General features: G+C 42.1%; 1 protein-coding gene across 1 annotated transcript in view; it reads right to left on the reverse strand.

Annotated features, from left to right (window-relative positions):
* The window catches only part of LOC111228765 (ephrin type-B receptor 1), a 173,119-nt gene that overhangs the window by 45,527 nt on the left and 109,304 nt on the right, over positions 1 to 18,288 (reverse strand). The window contains exons 4-5 of the mRNA XM_022754790.1: positions 16,046 to 16,201; positions 7,550 to 7,885 (exon numbers count right to left, since the gene is read on the reverse strand). Coding sequence (XP_022610511.1) covers positions 7,550 to 7,885; positions 16,046 to 16,201 — 492 coding nt within the window. The remainder of the gene's footprint in view (positions 1 to 7,549; positions 7,886 to 16,045; positions 16,202 to 18,288) is intronic.

Here is an 18,288-nt window from a genome sequence, read left to right on the forward strand (position 1 = left end):
CAGAACAACGGAAGACATTATACAACCGTTTTCACAGGCTGAGTAGTAGCCCCACGAAGTTCCACTCGTATTATATTCACACTATATGTGGTCCATATAAAGTAACCAATAATAGTTTTAAGTCGCCTGCTCTCTCCCTCCCCTGTCAGTGTGGCCTCTTTCTCATTGTGAGATTTACTGGGATAGGACTTGAGTGCAGGCAGCTGTCTGTTCCTCATGCATGTGTTGCGGTTGAGCTGCTTTCACATCTGAATTCCCAGCTGGAAGTTCCTGCTCTGCATCGGTTACTGTCAGTGAAATGACTGGACATAAAGTTGCACTATAATTGGTCAGTTGATCTTACCGCCGAAGCCCATTCAACTTTCTGTGCATTAACACGTTTCACGGACACATACAGTGCATTCGCAAAGTATTCAGATGCTTTCCTTTTTTTTTTCCTTCATATTCTTATGTTGCAGCCTCATGCTAAAATCGTTTAAATTAATTTTTCACCTCATCAGTTTACACTCAATTCCCCATAATGACAAAGAGAAAACAGAATCTAAAGTGAACTATCACATTGACATAAGTATTGAGAGCCTTTACTCAGTACTTAGTTGAAGCACCTTAGGCAGCGATTATAGCCTAAAGTCTTCTTGGGTATGACCCCGCAAAGCTTTGCACACCTGTTTTTGAGGATTTTCTGCCATTCTTCACTGCAGATCCTTTCAATCTCTGTCAGATTGGATGGGGACGGTCGGTGGACAGCTATTTTCAGGTCTCTCCAGAGATGTTCGATTGGGTTCAAGTCGGGGCTCTAGGCTGGGCCGCTCAAGGACATTCACAGAGTTGTCCCTAAGCCACTCCTGTGTTGTCTTGGCTGTCTGCTTCAGGTCATTGCCCTGTTGGAAGGTGAACAGCCTGTCCAGTTTGAGGTCCCGAGTACTCTCGACCAAGTTTACATGAAAGATAGCTCCGTTCAGTTTCTCCCTGTCCCTCCTGCTGAAAAACACCGCCAAAGCCTGATGCTGCCACCACCACGCTTCACTGTTGGGATGGTATTGGGCAGGTGATGAAAGGTGGCTGGTTTCCTCCAGACGTGATGCTTAGAACTGAGGCCAAACAGTTCAATCTTGGTTTCACCAGATCAAAGAATCTTGTTTCTCACAGTCACAGAGAGTTTTTTTTTGTTGCAAACTTTCACTGAGGAGACGCTTCTGTCTGGAGTCCTGGTTGTTCCAAACTTCATCCATTTAAGAATTATAGAGGCCACTGTGCTCTTGGGATATTGCTCATGTTTTTTTGTTTTTTTTTTTCCCTAGCCTTCCCCAGATCTGTGCCTAGACACCAATCCTGTCTCTGAGCCCTGCGGGCAGTTTCTTCCACCTCATGGCTTGGTTTTTGCTCTGATATTCATTGTCAGACCTTATAGAGAGATGGTGTGTGCTTTTCCAAATCATGTGCGATTCAATTTACCACAGGTGGACTCATTTCAAGAGAAATGGGAGACACCTGAGCTAAATTTCAAAGGGCCTGAACACTTGTGTTGTGTTTCCTTTTTAACAAATTTGAATTACATTCTGTTTAAATGTAGATTGGTGAGGGAAAAAATGAATTTAAACAATTTTATCACAAGGCTGCAACAAAACAAAATGTGGAAAAAGTGAAGGGTTCGGAATACATTTTAATGCACTGTATAGAATTTGTTCTTTCTCTTTAGTGCACCGCATGAGCATACTTTGACACACAGACAAACTCACACTTACTCCTACTGTCACTTAAAACACTATATGAAGTCATCATAATTGACAAAGGACCTCAGTAGCATTCAAACCCACACTTTTATTATTTTTGCCTGCAGCTAATACCTCACTCTCTGGGTCCAGGGACAGGATCCAAAATTTATGAGAACAGGCATCAAATGAAATAAAAATGGCACTCAGAGAGAGCCAGAAGAACCGTCTCAGATGATGAAACTCTTGGACACTCCAGCTCGGATACATAGAGGTGGCAGTGAGAGGGGAGAAACAAGAAAAAAAAAAAAAAAGGCAAACCCCCAGAAAACAAATGGGAAGAATCTGTGGGCTGTAAACCGAAAAGACATAATGAGTAGTGTCTTGAATACCCTCCACAGACATGTTTGCCTAACATCTCGTCTGATTTTAGAGCCCCACAGAGCGCAGATCTCTTTAATTCATCTGGTTGTTTGGATTTCAGTCCAGCGCATTGCATCCCGGTATCCTGAATGAAACCCACTCGGTCGGACTTGCCCATAGAAGGCCAAGGATAGTGATGTTTGCATTTCTGTGGGAATAGCGCTCTAAACAGAGCAGCTAAGTGGAGGAGGATTGTTTGTAGATATACTTGGCATTCTGTGGTCTGAGGGATTGTTGGCACATAATCTAGGTCAAGAAGGCTGTGCCAGTAAGATCATAGAACTGTTGAGCATCAGGCATTAGTTGAAAAAGATAGCACCAGTCATAAGATTTATGGACTTTTTTTTCTCATGAATTGTTCACCAAACCACCCCCGCATAACCACTCAGCAGAAAGGAGTTGTAAAATGTGTAAAGGATGAAAAACACCCTCTTCATCTGAGGCAGTGGTGGATGTGGGTTAAGTGTCCAGGATGGATTACATAAGGAAAACATGGCTGCTCTGTCTGTAGTTTTCACTTCAAGTACTTTCATTGCCTGCGTGACAACCATACGTATTCATCTTTGTGGTCGTTTAGCATTTTAATAAATTCACTAGAAGCAGAGAGTGTCTCTTCCCGCCTTAAATTAAACCATCCTAATTCACAAAGAGACATAAAATAGCTATTTTTCAATAGCTAACATAGATAAATATGACTTAATTCAGGTCAGGTGTGAATGATGGCCTCCGAGGCGGGCCTTATATAACCTTTGTGTGTCTGTATCTATATGTGTGTGTGCGTGAATCTCCTGGAGAGCACAGGCCGTGAATGAACTCCTAAATCACACTATTGATCAGTCCCTCCTCCCAGACACACACACTAGGTTCGAGGGCAGTTAAACGACCTCTTCGGTGATTCACACTAAATCCCTTCAACTCCCTCCTCACCTCCATTATTTCCTCCTCTCCTCCTCTTCATCCTCGCTCTCCTTTTCCTCCTCTCACCTTTGTCTTCTCATGGTCAATTTACACCACAACCTGTCTAACTACTGCTGCCTTACTGTTTTATAGGTGGTCTCTTGGTTTTCCTTAATCTCCCAACAGTCCACACTAAAGCCATGCCAAGTCGAAAAGGCAAGACTCCATTGAGACAGGTACAAACTTTTTCTTTCCTTAGTAATCTGACTTAAAGGACCACTTCACTGATCTGTTCTCTCATATGTTGACACCCTTATAGTACTAGAGGGGTAATAATATACCATTACCCTTTTCAATGGTATGGGAAGGCTGCATTTTTCCCTGTAAATCCCAAACCTGATGATGTTGTTTTGAGCATACTGACATTGGTATAACCCTTTTGTCATTCTTTTAACAAGACAGAACTGTGAGACTTTGAAACTACAAAAATTTAAACTTAGGCTTTGACCTCTCCACTTTTCCTTGGCCTTCATCTGTTATATGTTTCGGGGTTCCCATCAATATAACGGTTTTGGATTCAGATAAGGTTAGGAATTGGTGAAATGGTCGTTTAAACAGAGATGTACTGTAATTTTCATTAGATGGTCACAGGGACGTCTGCTATCGCTGCTTCATTATGTGCACATACTGAGTGCATATACAAATACAAATTTACTTTACTGTTGTTAAGCGGAGGTATATCCGTGAATGTTGTGTGGAATGGAAAATAAATTGGAATCTTGTGTGTTGATGTTGGGGTATCTTGGCTAATTATTATCTGCTAAGCAATCATATTACCCATCTCAAGCCTTCTTTCAACAGCTGTGCTCAGCACAATGGCACATGACAAAAAAGACTCACCTTGCGAAGCAGCACCAAGATGGATTTAGAGGAGAACCCTTTACCATTAACTGTGCCACATTATTTCAGCTATATGTACTCAACTTTAAAAACTAAGAAAAAACAAAATAGAAATGGTAAAAATGTCTTGTTATTATGAACTAACCATTAAGTAATTAATTTCATTAAGGAATGTTAGTACACTGAGGATCAATCGTATGCATTAAAAATGTACAATGTTCAATGCTACCAGGGTTTGTACGCACAGTTCCACAGCATTGTGTGTTTAATACAACAGACTCTGAATCTGTAGCTTTCCAGAGTCACGTTTTGTGGATAGATAATTCCAATTTAAAACCGAATTGCAATTAATGTATTAATGGACCAATTTCAACTTTCATATCCTGGATAGCTGTGCACCTGTGCATTCCCCTGATGCGCATAAAAATGGTCACATAAACAAAGAAATCTGTCTGTTTTAATGGCAGTCTTGGGTCTGGCATGGATAGGGCATTATTTGAAATTAGAGTTGTGTATTGTTCATCTGTTAAGTCCAAACAGTGCCAACCTGTAATTTTGTCTCGCAGGTAAGTGCTAAAGTTGTCTGATAGTTCTGATGCTGAAACAATCAAATATTTTTCAGCAGGGTTTTGATCGCTTCAAATTGCTGCTTTAAAAGTGAGATGTAGGAACAGTTTGTTTTTATATAGACATCAATACCAGCTGAAAAGCAGTGCTTATGTATTTATCTGGATTATAGTTGTTTGTTTTGGGTTTTTTTTTCACATTAACAATCACTTACCATTTGCAAGATTTACAATACACTCACTGAACATCTACTTATTTATGCAATTATCCAATCAGCCAATCACTGGGCAGCAGTGCAATGCATAAATCATGCAGTTTAAGAGCTTCAGTCAATGTTCACATCAAACATCCAAATGGGGAGAAAATGTGATCTCCATGACACTGTGACATGACTGCTGGTGCCTATGGTATTAGTATGGTTTTCCTAATAAAGTGCTCAGTGAGTGGTGTATTGGTATAATGGATTGATGGTCCCATTTCATGTATGATTGACGTTGGACTGGGAATTTACCTCGGGGCTCAGTTTTGATATAATACCGACAGCTCTCCTGTTGCTACTTCATTTACATGGATCTCGTATTTTATTACGCCACCTCTCCCACCCTCGCGTGATGCAGGGGCGCAGGTCACGAACACACCAAATAAACGGACAGGAGGATTTAAAGGTTCTCGAAAATGGCAACAGGTTGTATTTATCAGTGCTACGGTCTTAGTGAAGTAAACCAACAAAATACATTTTAAACAGTGTCTCTACTTTTAGATTTTGAAATGCATTATTAACAATAATCCCTTCTGGACTCTTCTGCCTCTTCAGTGTCCTGCCAATGAACCCCCCCCCCCCCGTCGAAACGAGGAACAGTGCAATTATCTGGCTACAAAGGGCCACATAAGGCTGGACATAGGCCTGGCAGATTACTGGCAGACACCTCATTACTGAAGCAGACTTCAACAATAGGCCTGGGCATTGCTTCTTCTACATCTATCTGTCAAGTGTGCTATTAGCCTGTCAAATGGGGACAGTCAGCACCATTAGGCCACCCTGATAATCAGACCTATTTACTCCCTCATTTTCTTCTCCTTCACTGTCAAAATCTAGCAGTCTGGTCAAAAAAAAAAAAAAAAAAAAAAAAAGGCGCCTGCTTTCTCCTTCCTGCCCTATCTTCCCTCCCACTCCTCCCTGACTCATTCTCAGACAAAGACAAGTTCAGTTGATCATTACATTCCTCGCCATAATCAAACACGGTATGCCCTCTACCAACCGGGCCAAATTTAATTTCAAAATGTACTCCTATACAAAAGAGATCTGGATGAAGCCCTTTCTTCCTCACCAGTCTTTGAGATAAATGTGAAGTAAAGTTCATTCTACGAAGCAGAAATGTAAAACCAGTAATTCTGAACTCATTTGACATTAGATGTTTCATCACTGAATCTGAATATGTATTTGCTGACACCAATGCTCACTGTACGTGACAGAAAACATGACACAGAAAATCACAGCGCATGACCGACAAAGGGTTCCAGGAACCCAAGCTGACAAACTTGTGACTCTTTCGTCACGGGAACCTCGCCAGCATGAACTCAACCAAAAATCGCTTGTCTTTTGCCACACTGTAACTCCACTTCATGTCTGTTATTAGGTCCCACAAGCTCACGCTGCAATTTCTACGGTCCGCCTCATCCACAGAAAAATGAAGACAGCCTCATTTAAATTTTTCACTTGGTCAATATTTGTCCCTTGATAGGCGCCTTTGTATACAAGTCAAAGACCTACAAGAGCATGAAACACGCTGTAGCAAGAAAAAAAAAAAAGGATCGGCAAAGACAATATCCTCCACCTGTCATTTCCATTGGCTGGGCTCAGATCCCATCACAGGCTCAGTTAGAGGATGAGCACACATGCACGCACAAACATGCAGAGAAACAGACAGGGAGAAAGAGAGGGAAGAGAGAGAGAGAGAGAGAGAGAGAGAGAGAGAGAGAGAGAGAGAGAGAGAGAGAGAAATAACAGGATGAAGGTCATTTTCATTGGCTGGGCTCAGATCCATCACAGGCAAAGGCAGGGCATGCGCACACATGCACGCACACACAAACACACACACACACACAAACACAAACATAGAGAGGGACAGACAAGGAGATAGAGGACAGACAGAAGAGAGAGAGAGAGAGAGAGAGAGAGAAGAGAGACGAGATGAGAGAAGAGAGAAGAGGAGAGATTCTGAGAGAGAGAGAGAGAGAGAGAGAGAAGGAGTGAAGAATATTTCAACTTGGCCTGAAAACAGCAGCTGTCCATGTATCTATCTTGGGTGCGGTCCAGTCTGACATTAAAGTATTGAACAGTGAACAGAGTTGAACGTGGACAGCTGTTATACAACACTAAAGGTGAAACCTGCAGTCCAACACGTCTGTGGCTGCTGTCAGCAAAGCTTAGACCAATGCAACAAAGAAATGGTGGCTTCATGGGTCACACCATCGAAATGCTTAATGTAACTCAAATATGTGAAAGGGACAAAATGACATAAGATTAAATCTCGTTACTTTGTGTTAATCCAAAGAGCAGGAGTGTTTCAGCGCATAAATCGGAAGGTTTAAAGACAGGTTTCAACTGGGGTGTAGCCTTCCGTGAAGTGAGGAGTACTGACTTGCCGTGCAGCTTTGCTCTCAAAACAAAGTCTCATTAAACAAAGACCAAACTAAACAACAAAGAGATGTGTCTGTGAAGCAACCAGCCTTCAGCCTCAGCAAAGAGGTTGCATAAATGACTTGTGTTGTGAAAGCAAGGATTTCTGGAATGAGCATTTTGAGTTGAAGATGCAATAATTGTAGGATTTGCTATTTGAGAAGTGTGAAATAAAAATCAAATGAAGGCAGAGTGAAAAGTAGATTGCTTACAGAGGAGGGATTTAAAAAAAACAGCAATGGCAGTATGTAAAGTTACACGACAACGATGATGATATTGCAAATGATTCAGTATAAACATCATCATCATCATCACTACCACCGCAACATCATCATTAGCGTCATCACACCTAGCCACAGCTGCCACTTACCGGCCTGATTGGTGGTGATGTCTATGGAGACATGCTGGGCGGGATACGGGCTCTTATTACTAACTCCATTGACAGCCTGTATCTCGAAGCTGTAGAGGGTGTGAGCCCACAGGTTGCTGATGAACACTCTGGTCTCAGTCAGACCCAGCTGTCGCGGGACGAAATCCACGTTGTCGTCGCAGTGGGAGCAGGAGCGCCGGTCGGTGCGACACTTCTTGCAAACTATGTTGTAGACGACATCGTCGCGGCCACCCGTCTCCCTGGGGGAATGCCACTCCAGGATCACAGAGGTTTCATTCACAATGGAGATCACATTCCTTGGGCTGGATGGGACACCTGTAAAACGTACAGAGAAAAGATGTAAGACAAAGGCGAGCTGTCATGATCTTTAAAGCAAAATACTGCATTGCTTTTAAAGAAAAAAGAAAAAACTTGCTTTATACAGCTGTCTACTGTTTTGTCAATATAGCCAATTTACAACCTGTAATAAATATAAATGTTGTTGTCTAAGAGCAACTTTTACTTCTTTTTCTTCATCTTCAGCACAATTGGAATTCTAATTTATTCCATTCATACCCAGAGAGATCATACAGCGAAACATTTGTGTCTATCAACCATTGGTTATTTAGCAAAATGCAGTGTTGCATGGAGTATTCTTATCCAAGTGGCTCTGGAGATTCACGCTCCCATTCACTCCCTCATAGCCCGCAGCTGGAGTAGAAACTTTAAGGCAATATAGAGAGAGAAATGAAGTTATAATAAAACTTTTTTTTTTTTTTTTTTTGCTTGAGTGGTGGCTAAATATTAGGGGGCAGAGAAGTGGCTTGTTCAGCCTCCTGCAATTGCAGCACAATTCTTTAAGAGTTGAAATCTGTTCAAATGGCAGTGCAGAATTCTGCTTAATCGAGACTATATCCCCGCGGCTGCTCAGAAACAGCTCTTCCCTCTCAGATACCAGACGCTGCCAATAATGGAGAAGCTCACCAAAGTCCTTAGTCAGTGCTGCCTAGGGTTGAGTGAGGCTGCCCTGCAGAGCTGATCTGGTTCCAATTTATTCTTCATAAAGCTTGACCTTTATCATTAAAAGAGAATTTAAACTGACTCATTTCTCGATACATGACTACTGTGAAACTAAAGAATCATTCAACTCTAGAGACCCTTTGAAGAATTATTCAGCTCTCTAACATATTTCCTTTCCTCTTCTCCTTTGTTTTTGCCCATGAGAAAAATATGACAATACATATAGATATTTAAGTATATTATGATGCAGCACTTGAGTTTCCTATTTGTGTGGGCATGGGGCGGATAGTTACTTCAGTCAACACCGACACAATTAATCATTGTTGCTGCAAACCCATGTGGGATAGCCCTGGGGAACTGGGACAAAGCAACGGAACACACAAGGGTGAGGGAACGGCACTGTTACTGCTGCGACTGCGGCTCAGCACCCCAACGACAAAGAGGTCAGTGACAGGAAAGGCGTGAACCCCATAGTGTGATTATTATGGCTGGGCTGGGAGGACCGCTAGTGCTCCAAATACATGGTCAAATGGTACATAATTTGGTCCTTGAATGCTACCAGGTGTACTGTATGTGGATGTGTGTTTTAGTAGGAACGGTCTTTATGAGGGAATTGGCAGCACTTCAGCTGTTTCCCTTGGGTGCCGAACAATAGGCATATGTTACTCACACTGCTTGTATCCTCTGTGCCATTAATCACGTACATGCACTTGCCCCTAAACTTGCATTGCAGTGAAAAGCAATGCACATCTGCTCATGTGGAAAATGCATGTGGCACAAATATACATGCTTGAACTACCTGTTTCCATGTATCTGTGTCTGCGCTGTCTATATCAATGTATTCATACAACGGTGGGGGGAAAAAAAAAACACTTCCAGGTTGAGGTGTGAAGGAAGCGTCACACTCCTTCATCCCAAATACAACCAGGCTCCACATATGCAGGGACAGCACAAGAAATCAAATGTGACTGCCACTTAACCAGTGATTTGTAGACTATTACTGTAGCCTTCGGCTGTTGTAATTTGCCATAGGATTTAATTTGCTGAGAATGTTACTTACAGGCTTTCAGCTGGAGTTCATTTAGCTATGCCAATCAGATTTGGTATGCTTACATACATGTTCTTTCACTTAGTTTATAGTGGCAAAACATTATCTCCAAGCAGCCGCTGTACCTGTCTGACATGTATTAACGATGCAGTAAGGGCTCCATTTTACTGGTGCAATCACAACAATCACAGATCCAGATAATAAACTGGATCACATAGACATGTGTGGGATTGTTTGGCCTTGTCGGAGGTATGTGCTCTACTGAATGCCACTCCAATGTGCATAGGAATGGCATGTTTGAAACTTTCAGTCGGGATTTAGAGAACATCATAGTGCAGAAACAGCTCCAGTAAAAGTTATCAATGGTCTTCTTTTGGTCTAGGACAATGGACTCGTCTCTATACTTATCCTCCTAGGTGTTAGTGCTGCAACTAACACCATCGATCACAAGATTTTATTACAGAAACTTGGACATGTCAAAGAAACTGTACTAGGCTGGTTTAAGTCATATTTACTGAATGGATACAATACAATGATAGATACAATGACTCTTCCATGCACACAAAAGCTATTCATGGAGTTCCACAGGGTTCCGTGATAGGATCGACACTTTTCATCCTATATATGCGTCCTTTAATCAATATTATCAGAAACACATAAATTGATGCATAATATGCATCTACTACACAACACTCATTATCAATATTATTGTTTTTATTATTGTTATAATTACTATTTGTTGCTATCATTGCGGCACCTATTATTACCATTATTATTATTATTATTACCATTAACAACCAGTCTGACAGTGCTTTAGTACAACAGCATACTGTATATAGTGGTTCCTGGTGTCTCCTCCTTCACCTCTGTCCCTTACTCTTGACCTTACTCTGTAAAGTGCCTTCAGATAGTGTATGTTATGATTCGGCAGTATAAAAATAAAACTGATACAAACGATTTTAAGGGGAATATAAATGTGACTGGTGCTCTGGTGAACCCTGTCTTCCCAGCCAGCCACATTGTTTGTTCCCTTTTAAAGAGCTAAGGCAATCTCAGTGGCACATGATGAGACTAAATGACCAAATGGAAAGGAGAGTGCAGACCAGCTAAGAAATCAATATTGTTGTTCAGGGAAGCACAAATGCACAGCAAGGCAAACATGCAGCCAGATGACGCGCCTTTGTAGGTTGAATATGTGGAAGTAGTAAAAGTCATGTCATCTTTAAATATTTAGTATATAACTAGCATTGTAGCACAAACAATTTGAAGTGAAAATGAAATGTTATAGCATTTTATTGGCTGCCTTTAGTTTGTTTTATTCTTGTGGTTAATATGCTTGTTCTCAGACTTGCTTGTGTTTACATTCAACAACAATGCCATTGCTGCCAAAACTGTGATTCAAGGAAGAGTCTGTGTAAGCTGTTTAAATGATTGCATAAACTGACAATATCCTATAGAAATCCCATCTTTGCGACTATTTAGAGAGAGTTTGCAAATTTGTTTTCTAACAACTTAATGTTTCTGAGACACCCTTCTAAAATTTCACCAGAATGTAACTCATAATTCTGCTGTATCACATCAGATTATAATTAAAAATACAGCACATCATAAAAATTTCAACCTGACGATTTTCTTACATAAATTACACATTTTATATGTCGAGGTATGTCTTATTTATGAATAACATGGAGTCAAATTATTAATTATCACTGAGCAGACTTGACTTGATGAAGTTAGGTCTGTTTAGACTCACCCAGCACAAGACTAAACCTCGTTGCACCACACGGAAATACCATGCTAATGGACAAAGGTCATTTCAGGGTCAGGTAAATATAAATAAAGAGCCTGACGGAACCGGTAAAAACTTGGATGTTTTGGCGGTCCACTGGTCAACTGGGATTTGAGCTGGTATTCCCCATGGACAGTCTGCCTACACTCTGATCTAAATCTTTCAGTGTGGGAGGCCTTTAGCCGAAAAACATGGTTTCATCAGGGGGGGGAATTCTGCAAGGTCGCTTTCACCTGAACACTGCGTATTGCACTGTGCAGTCTCACTTGTGGGCGATTCCTGTGTCTTTATAAATGTGGGGAGGGCCGATGGTTTAACACGGAGGCACTCACCTACACTAACATGCACGTGAGGCCCGACTGGATACCGAAACACAGAACAGAGAAGTTTGGCTTTGTGTGTGACTTTGTTCTTTGCTCAGGACACCATTACTCCACTATATCTTTACCCAGAAAATAGTTGTTTGCTGCTATATTATCATATCACTGTTTAAAGTCTCATTTATATAACCTTTAAATTAGCGTGTGTCCCCACAATAAACTGCAATTGTAAGGAGCTACTCTGTATCTGTAACTCATCTGGACAAGTAATAATGGTATTCAGTTAAATATAAGATTCTGCAACATGTGAATTATCTCCAGGGCTACGTGTCTTTGTAAATGTCTTCTTTCACGTACATACATGTATGATGTGCCGCTCGCTGTCCTTACTGGCTACTGCTGCAGGTGAATTTAGAGGCAGGGACACATAGCTGCCCTGGTATTGAGACGTGCTATTCAAGGTCCCACCAGGGCCGTTAAAGACCACAGCCCAGTTTTCCCCTTTGGAAAGAGTGGCCCAGTGCCTAACATAAACACTTCTGCACATTGTTTACTCATCCACCATATGAACTTTTGAATGGTCTGAGGCCTGTGCTTCACTTCTTTCAAACTGTTTGTTTTTATGATGTGAAACAGGCCTTTAGGGACCAACAGAAGGTCCCTGTGTGATGATACTTATCACAGCCAGAGGGGCTGGTAGAAAGAAAGAAGGGCTGTGTGGGTTGGTGAGATATGAAATAAAACGTGTTATAAGGACTAATAATATGTGCGTGCAGTACAGTTTGCAATACAATATGAATATGTGAAAGCTTTTCTCTATCAGACTAAAGAATAATCTACACACCCACATGACTGTCTACAATAACTGGAATAATTGAACATGACTCTGCATCTGTCAAGCTTTAGATGTAACAGACACCAGTGGTGTCTTTGAACATATGTACATATAGATAGAAGTCTGGAGCATTATGTCGGTACAGGGATTAAAGTAGGCCAGACAATTACCTTAACTTAGCTTCATTTACTACAGTATTACTGAAAGAGCAAACTGGCCAGCTGACTGCTAAGCTCCGGGAAGCACCCTTAACTGACTCCAGAACTGACAACACAGTTGAAGTGGAAAAAAAAAAAAAGAAAAACTTGGAGTGAGAACAGAATATTTATGCACTTTGACGGCTCACTCCTCTTTCTCTTTGAAAACAGAACAAGGAGAAAGGAGGAGGAGTGAACAGCCAAGCAAAGAAGGAAAAAAAATTATAAATAGGGTGATGAGGAGAATGGAAAAATAGATAACGTTTTCCTTTCAGTCAGGAATTTTGATGGGTTTTGTTTTTGTTAGGAGGCGTAGACAGTGTTTGACGGGGCTCAAGGAGGCTTTCAGGGGACAGGCCACAGATATAAGTATTACATGTGAGCCACGAAAATCAGAGCCAGTGTGGTACGAATCAGGAATGTAGAAGCCCATCAGAACCATCCTATTTTCCCCCTCATTCCCTATATTTATGTTGATTCGGTTACATTCCAAAGATTTTCCTCATGAATCGGTTAGTCGCTGGCAGTGGTGGTTTGTTTTTACATATTCACGACATTGTATTGTGTCCGTATCTACAATCCCTCATTCCTTCTGAGACTAAACTTTCAAATGTACAGATTCAAATCCTAGTTTGCCGCATCCCTCCTATAGTACTGATGGGATTTTTATATATATATATTTATCATATATCTTAGTCATTAGTCCTTCTTTCCCATCACTCCTTTCTCTCCTCCACTGTTCCTCACACCAGGAAGTTCCATCTCTGCATCCCTTCTCCCCTACGGAGCAATCAACGCTGTTTTCTCCGCCTGACTCCCCCTCAGTTTCCACTCAGCTTGTCATTCTTCTCCTCTGAGTCAACACTGAGAGAAACCCACTGGCCCAGTATGTTGGAGCTGGCTGACCTCCCCCCACGGCAACATTCTCACACGTACACATTAATTCTTTTTCACACTTGCACACCTATGGGGAGGTGGAGGTACGTCAGACTGGGGCCTCGAGCCTGGAGAAGGGACCAGGAGGGGATGCGGTGCAATGCAAACCACTGTCCCAAAGCCCACTATGCAGGGTAGCCAAGCTGAAAGGAGTGGGCTTCACGCTGCGAGACAGAACACACCCTGAGGCTTGAGCTGGAGTCAGCGCAAGACAGAAGGTTGGGATAAAGACGGAGGGGGTAGGAAGTGGAGGGGTAGTTTGAAGTGCATCCTTGGCATATTCCTGAGGGAAAAGGGGGTAGGGGTGTGGGCTGGGAAGTGTGTGTGTGTGTGTGTGTGTGTGTGTGTGGGGGGGGGGGGGGGGGGGGCATAGCATGAAGACCCCCGCTGACAGAGCCGGGCGCTGGACAATCCATCAGCAAGCTAATCAGACTGATCTGGAGCACACAGGGACCTGCGCCTGTGATGCCAGTGTGAAGAGCTAAAGCTACAACTTCTGCTGCTACAGATTGGCCTGATTTAAGCTACTCAGGCAGTGCTCTTATCAGGACCCACAGTATTAAAGAGATTCTTACTAGGATGATCTCACTGCCCCCCCTCCCTGTTGAGATCTAGGGCACCCTGAGCATCAAGCTCAGCTGATGCTGTACGGTTCAACCATCAGAGAAGACTTTGACTGTGCTGTTGCAAATGAATGTTAAGTCAAATTGAGGAGGAACTGAAGTTGGTTTAAGATGTTAATGTTGAAAACAAAATTCTAAGTAGGACATTTTGAGTGCATGCATGGGAGATAAAAAGCATTTTACAAAGAACTGAGATATAGTCTCTTGTAATGAATATTTTATTTTGTAGTGCACTGTGTAATTATGATTGTAATAGTGGGCATTTTTTCTCTTCTTATTATTTTACTTACTTAAGTAACTAAGCACCTATAGGATATGTTATCATTAGAAACCAAAAATAGACTAGTTTATAGCAATTTTATTTATATAGCACATTTTATTACATGTGCTTTACATTGAAAATGTTAAGACATAAAGAGGGTTGAAGGTGTATGGCGCATGAGGGGAAAACTGTGTGAAGCAGATGAGGAAAAAGAACAGACCAGAGATGATAAGATTAGAGAGGAAGTGGCATGATTGAAAACAAAAAAAAAAAAAACAGGCTGCATTTGGAAACTGAACACAGACCGGAGGGATCTGTTCAAGAGGCTCCACTGGGGAGCTGTTGTGGAGATTGCTTGGGGAAAATTTAAGGCCTCAAGGTAGAGGCAGATGCTACACTTGATGGAGCGTTCACCAATTCACCAGAGAGCTACGCAGTATACCATGGGAGGGCGGAGAAAACTCAAGGTGAAAGTGGGGTGTCATCCGTTGAGAACATCCAAAGCCTAAAGGTGTTGATGGTTACACTCGGGAAGCGTTCGAACAGTCAGACAGACAGCCATGCTGCACTGAGGTTCCCCTGCAGCTTTGAGGCACTTATTCAGAGTTATAAAAAGGATACATGGCCAAAGAGGTGCGTTCAATACAAGTTCTAGCCGTGAAGGCTACACTGTGCAGCTGTGAACCGATTAGGAAAGGAGTGTGGTCCTCAGCTCATTCCTGAGGCCAATTAGCCAGGTCTATGTGAATAAATCAGGGCTAAATTAATACATAACCACACCTATAATGCTTCCAGGTCAGCCATTGTGAGCAGAACGAACCATTAAGACACTCCCCAGTGGCAGCGAAGGAAGAGAGGTAAACAAACTTTTTGGGGTCTAACGGTGCTCTCCGTCAGTGTAACTGGGTGTCAGCGGGGATGGCAGGAAGGCTTAGCATATTTCTTTTACATCATATTAAGATAACTATGATGCTGCGAGAGGCCTTATTGGATCTCCAGCGGATAACGGCAGGACAGTGTCGAAGCTTCGCAGCATCTGCCTGAGTAATTAGGACTTCGGGGGATGATAGCAGACAGAAAGAAAGAACAGCGAGAAAGAAAGACAGAGAGAAGGCGATAACTGTGAGGGAAACAGAAAGGAAGCGCATCGGCAAAGTGATGGAGACGTCAATGATGGAAACCCTGCAATGTAATAATTATGACCAAAGTAAGAAGACAACAAGGGCTCTAGATATATGCTTATTCAAATGCTACTGCGTGTTCTGGTTTGATGACACTGAGAAGAAAAAAAATCCATCTCTATCATAGTGGTTTATGTGCATGAACCAGTCTATCCAATATTGATGTCACATATATAAATGCATAATGCATACGTGGATGCCTATTACAGGAGCTTGTCTTACATTAATGTAAGTGTGTGACAGTGTTAATGTCGTGTATGTAATATGCATATACAATATACTTACTTGTGCAGGGCTCATCCGGCTGATCAGCGTCCCCGCGGTAGTAGCCGTTGCGGCACACACAGATGGTGGCAGCCTCAGCTGTGGAGCGGCTGTTGGGAGGACACTGTAGACACAGACCAGGACCCTGGGTTGACTTGAAGGTACCCGGTGGGCAAGCTGTGAGAACAGAAAAACAATGTCAGAAAATGAATGAATAAAGAAAAATAAATAGATAGAAAATCATGGGCTCAGTGCCATGCATGAGCCAGGGAGTTTTTATTTGTGTTTTTCACCTCCAGTTGCAATATTTTACCATATTCTCAGTTTGTATTCTGATCATATTACATGACTCTTTAATCATATTGATAACGGAATAAAAATGTTTGCTTAGTTCATTTTTGCTTTCCTTTCCATGATGTTTTTTAGGTTGGGAATATAGCCAGAGACACAGAACATGACTGTTAGTGGTCAGCTGGCAACCAGCTGTCGCATTTGAACTGTGCTCAGGTAAAAACATTAACAGAGGACGTGAAGCGACGAGAAGCGGCGTGAAGCGACGTGAGGCAGCGCGTCATTCCGTCATTGCCGACACTTTGTGGACATTGCCATGATGTGTCAGAGTTATAAATCCTAATGGCCGTGGTGGAGGACAAAGATTATTGTGGCTGATATCACTGCACCTTAGTCCAGGCAATAACCTCATCCATTTACCTTCATATCCCAAAAGAATACAAAGCTGAGGGTTTTTTTGCATTGTGTGGAAGGATTTACTGACTATAATAACTATGATAAATGTTTAATATTTTAGCAGGCTTACTGATGGGGGAGGAAACTGTGGTGTTGCTGCACTACAGAGGGGGAGGGGTTATAAATTTAATGGGACAAGCGTCTTACAGTTTCTCCAGCTGCGTCTGTTTTGCTGGAGTAAAAGATTATAAAGGCTTGACTGTGGCTGAAAAATGGGACGTAGGGTATACTTACGCTTGTGTAAAAACACAGTTATAGTCCTTTTCTCACAGACTAAACTATGACTGTAGCATTTGGGTAGTTTGTAAAAACGAGAATTGCTACGGGAAAACAAAGTATGTGCAGACAAGATACATATCAAGAACAAAGGTCTGATAGAAGGGCAGCACCTCAGACGTTAAAAGCAGATTGGTAAAATCATTATGGGATTTGCTCACCACAAAATGGTTCTGTTGTATCTGACTAAGAGCCCTCTATTCCAATATTTATGAAGAGCTTGGTAAATGGAGAGTTATTTAAAGCAATAATGACCAAGGCGTTGGTCCCATTCCTGCTCGCTGCCGGGTCAAACGGTGGAGACTGTAGCACACTTGCTATGTGAGGAAAACCTTTAGACCTTTGTATCAACAGGCTTTTAAGATTTAATTAAAAAATTTTATGCTTCATTAAAAAATGCACTGAGAGGCTGGGTTTGGGAGCGGGAGTCTACTTTACTACGCCGTAAAAAAAAAAAAAAGGAAAAAAAAAAAGGGAAAAAAAAAGGGCAGCTTCCTGTTTTTATGACTCCCCTCCATTCATACCATTCAGCCCGCCTCTCAGATGGGCTGTTAGTGAGGGATAGATAGATAGATCAAGAAAAAGCGAGAGAAAAAAGCAGGTGAAGGAGAGGGAGGAGGTGTCATGCAGGCACACACGCACAACTCATGCCCCCCCCCCCAAACACCCAACAGCGGCTGCGCTCCCACATCCCCTTTAGTGTGGCTGACAGACACACCAGAGGCTAACTGACTGACCTCATGTCTAGTCACACAACACTGTCCACACACGGCCAGACCAACACATACAAACACACATACATGACCAGACCCACAACAACCACAAACAGCTTATAACACAACCCTGAGAGGTGTGAGGCAGATATCCCCGTGAGCAAACCACATTGCTGCGCTGTGGATGCTCCACAGCCGTAGATGCATGTATGGAAGAATATAAGGATTCTATAGGGTTTCTAAGAGAGTGCTGTAAGGTCAATAATGTTTGTATAGGGGAGTGTGAGTCTCTTTTTTTAGTGTGTGTGGGAGTGGATGTTTGCAACCTCTCTCGACTTGTAATATATAGATTTCATGTGTGAAGAGATCTAGCTCCTTCTAATACAACAACATTGAGACTCTTAAAACCTCTCCCTGGTCATATGGTGAAGCACAAACCAGCTGCAGAGACGTTTTATAAAGCAATAACTTCCAAAGATATCAGAGATTACAAGACGATAAAACACAGATCAAAAATTCATTTTCAGC

Source organism: Seriola dumerili, unplaced genomic scaffold (assembly GCF_002260705.1).
Source record: "Seriola dumerili isolate Sdu_G_001 unplaced genomic scaffold, Sdu_1.0 BDQW01000226.1, whole genome shotgun sequence".
Taxonomy (NCBI): domain Eukaryota; kingdom Metazoa; phylum Chordata; class Actinopteri; order Carangiformes; family Carangidae; genus Seriola; species Seriola dumerili.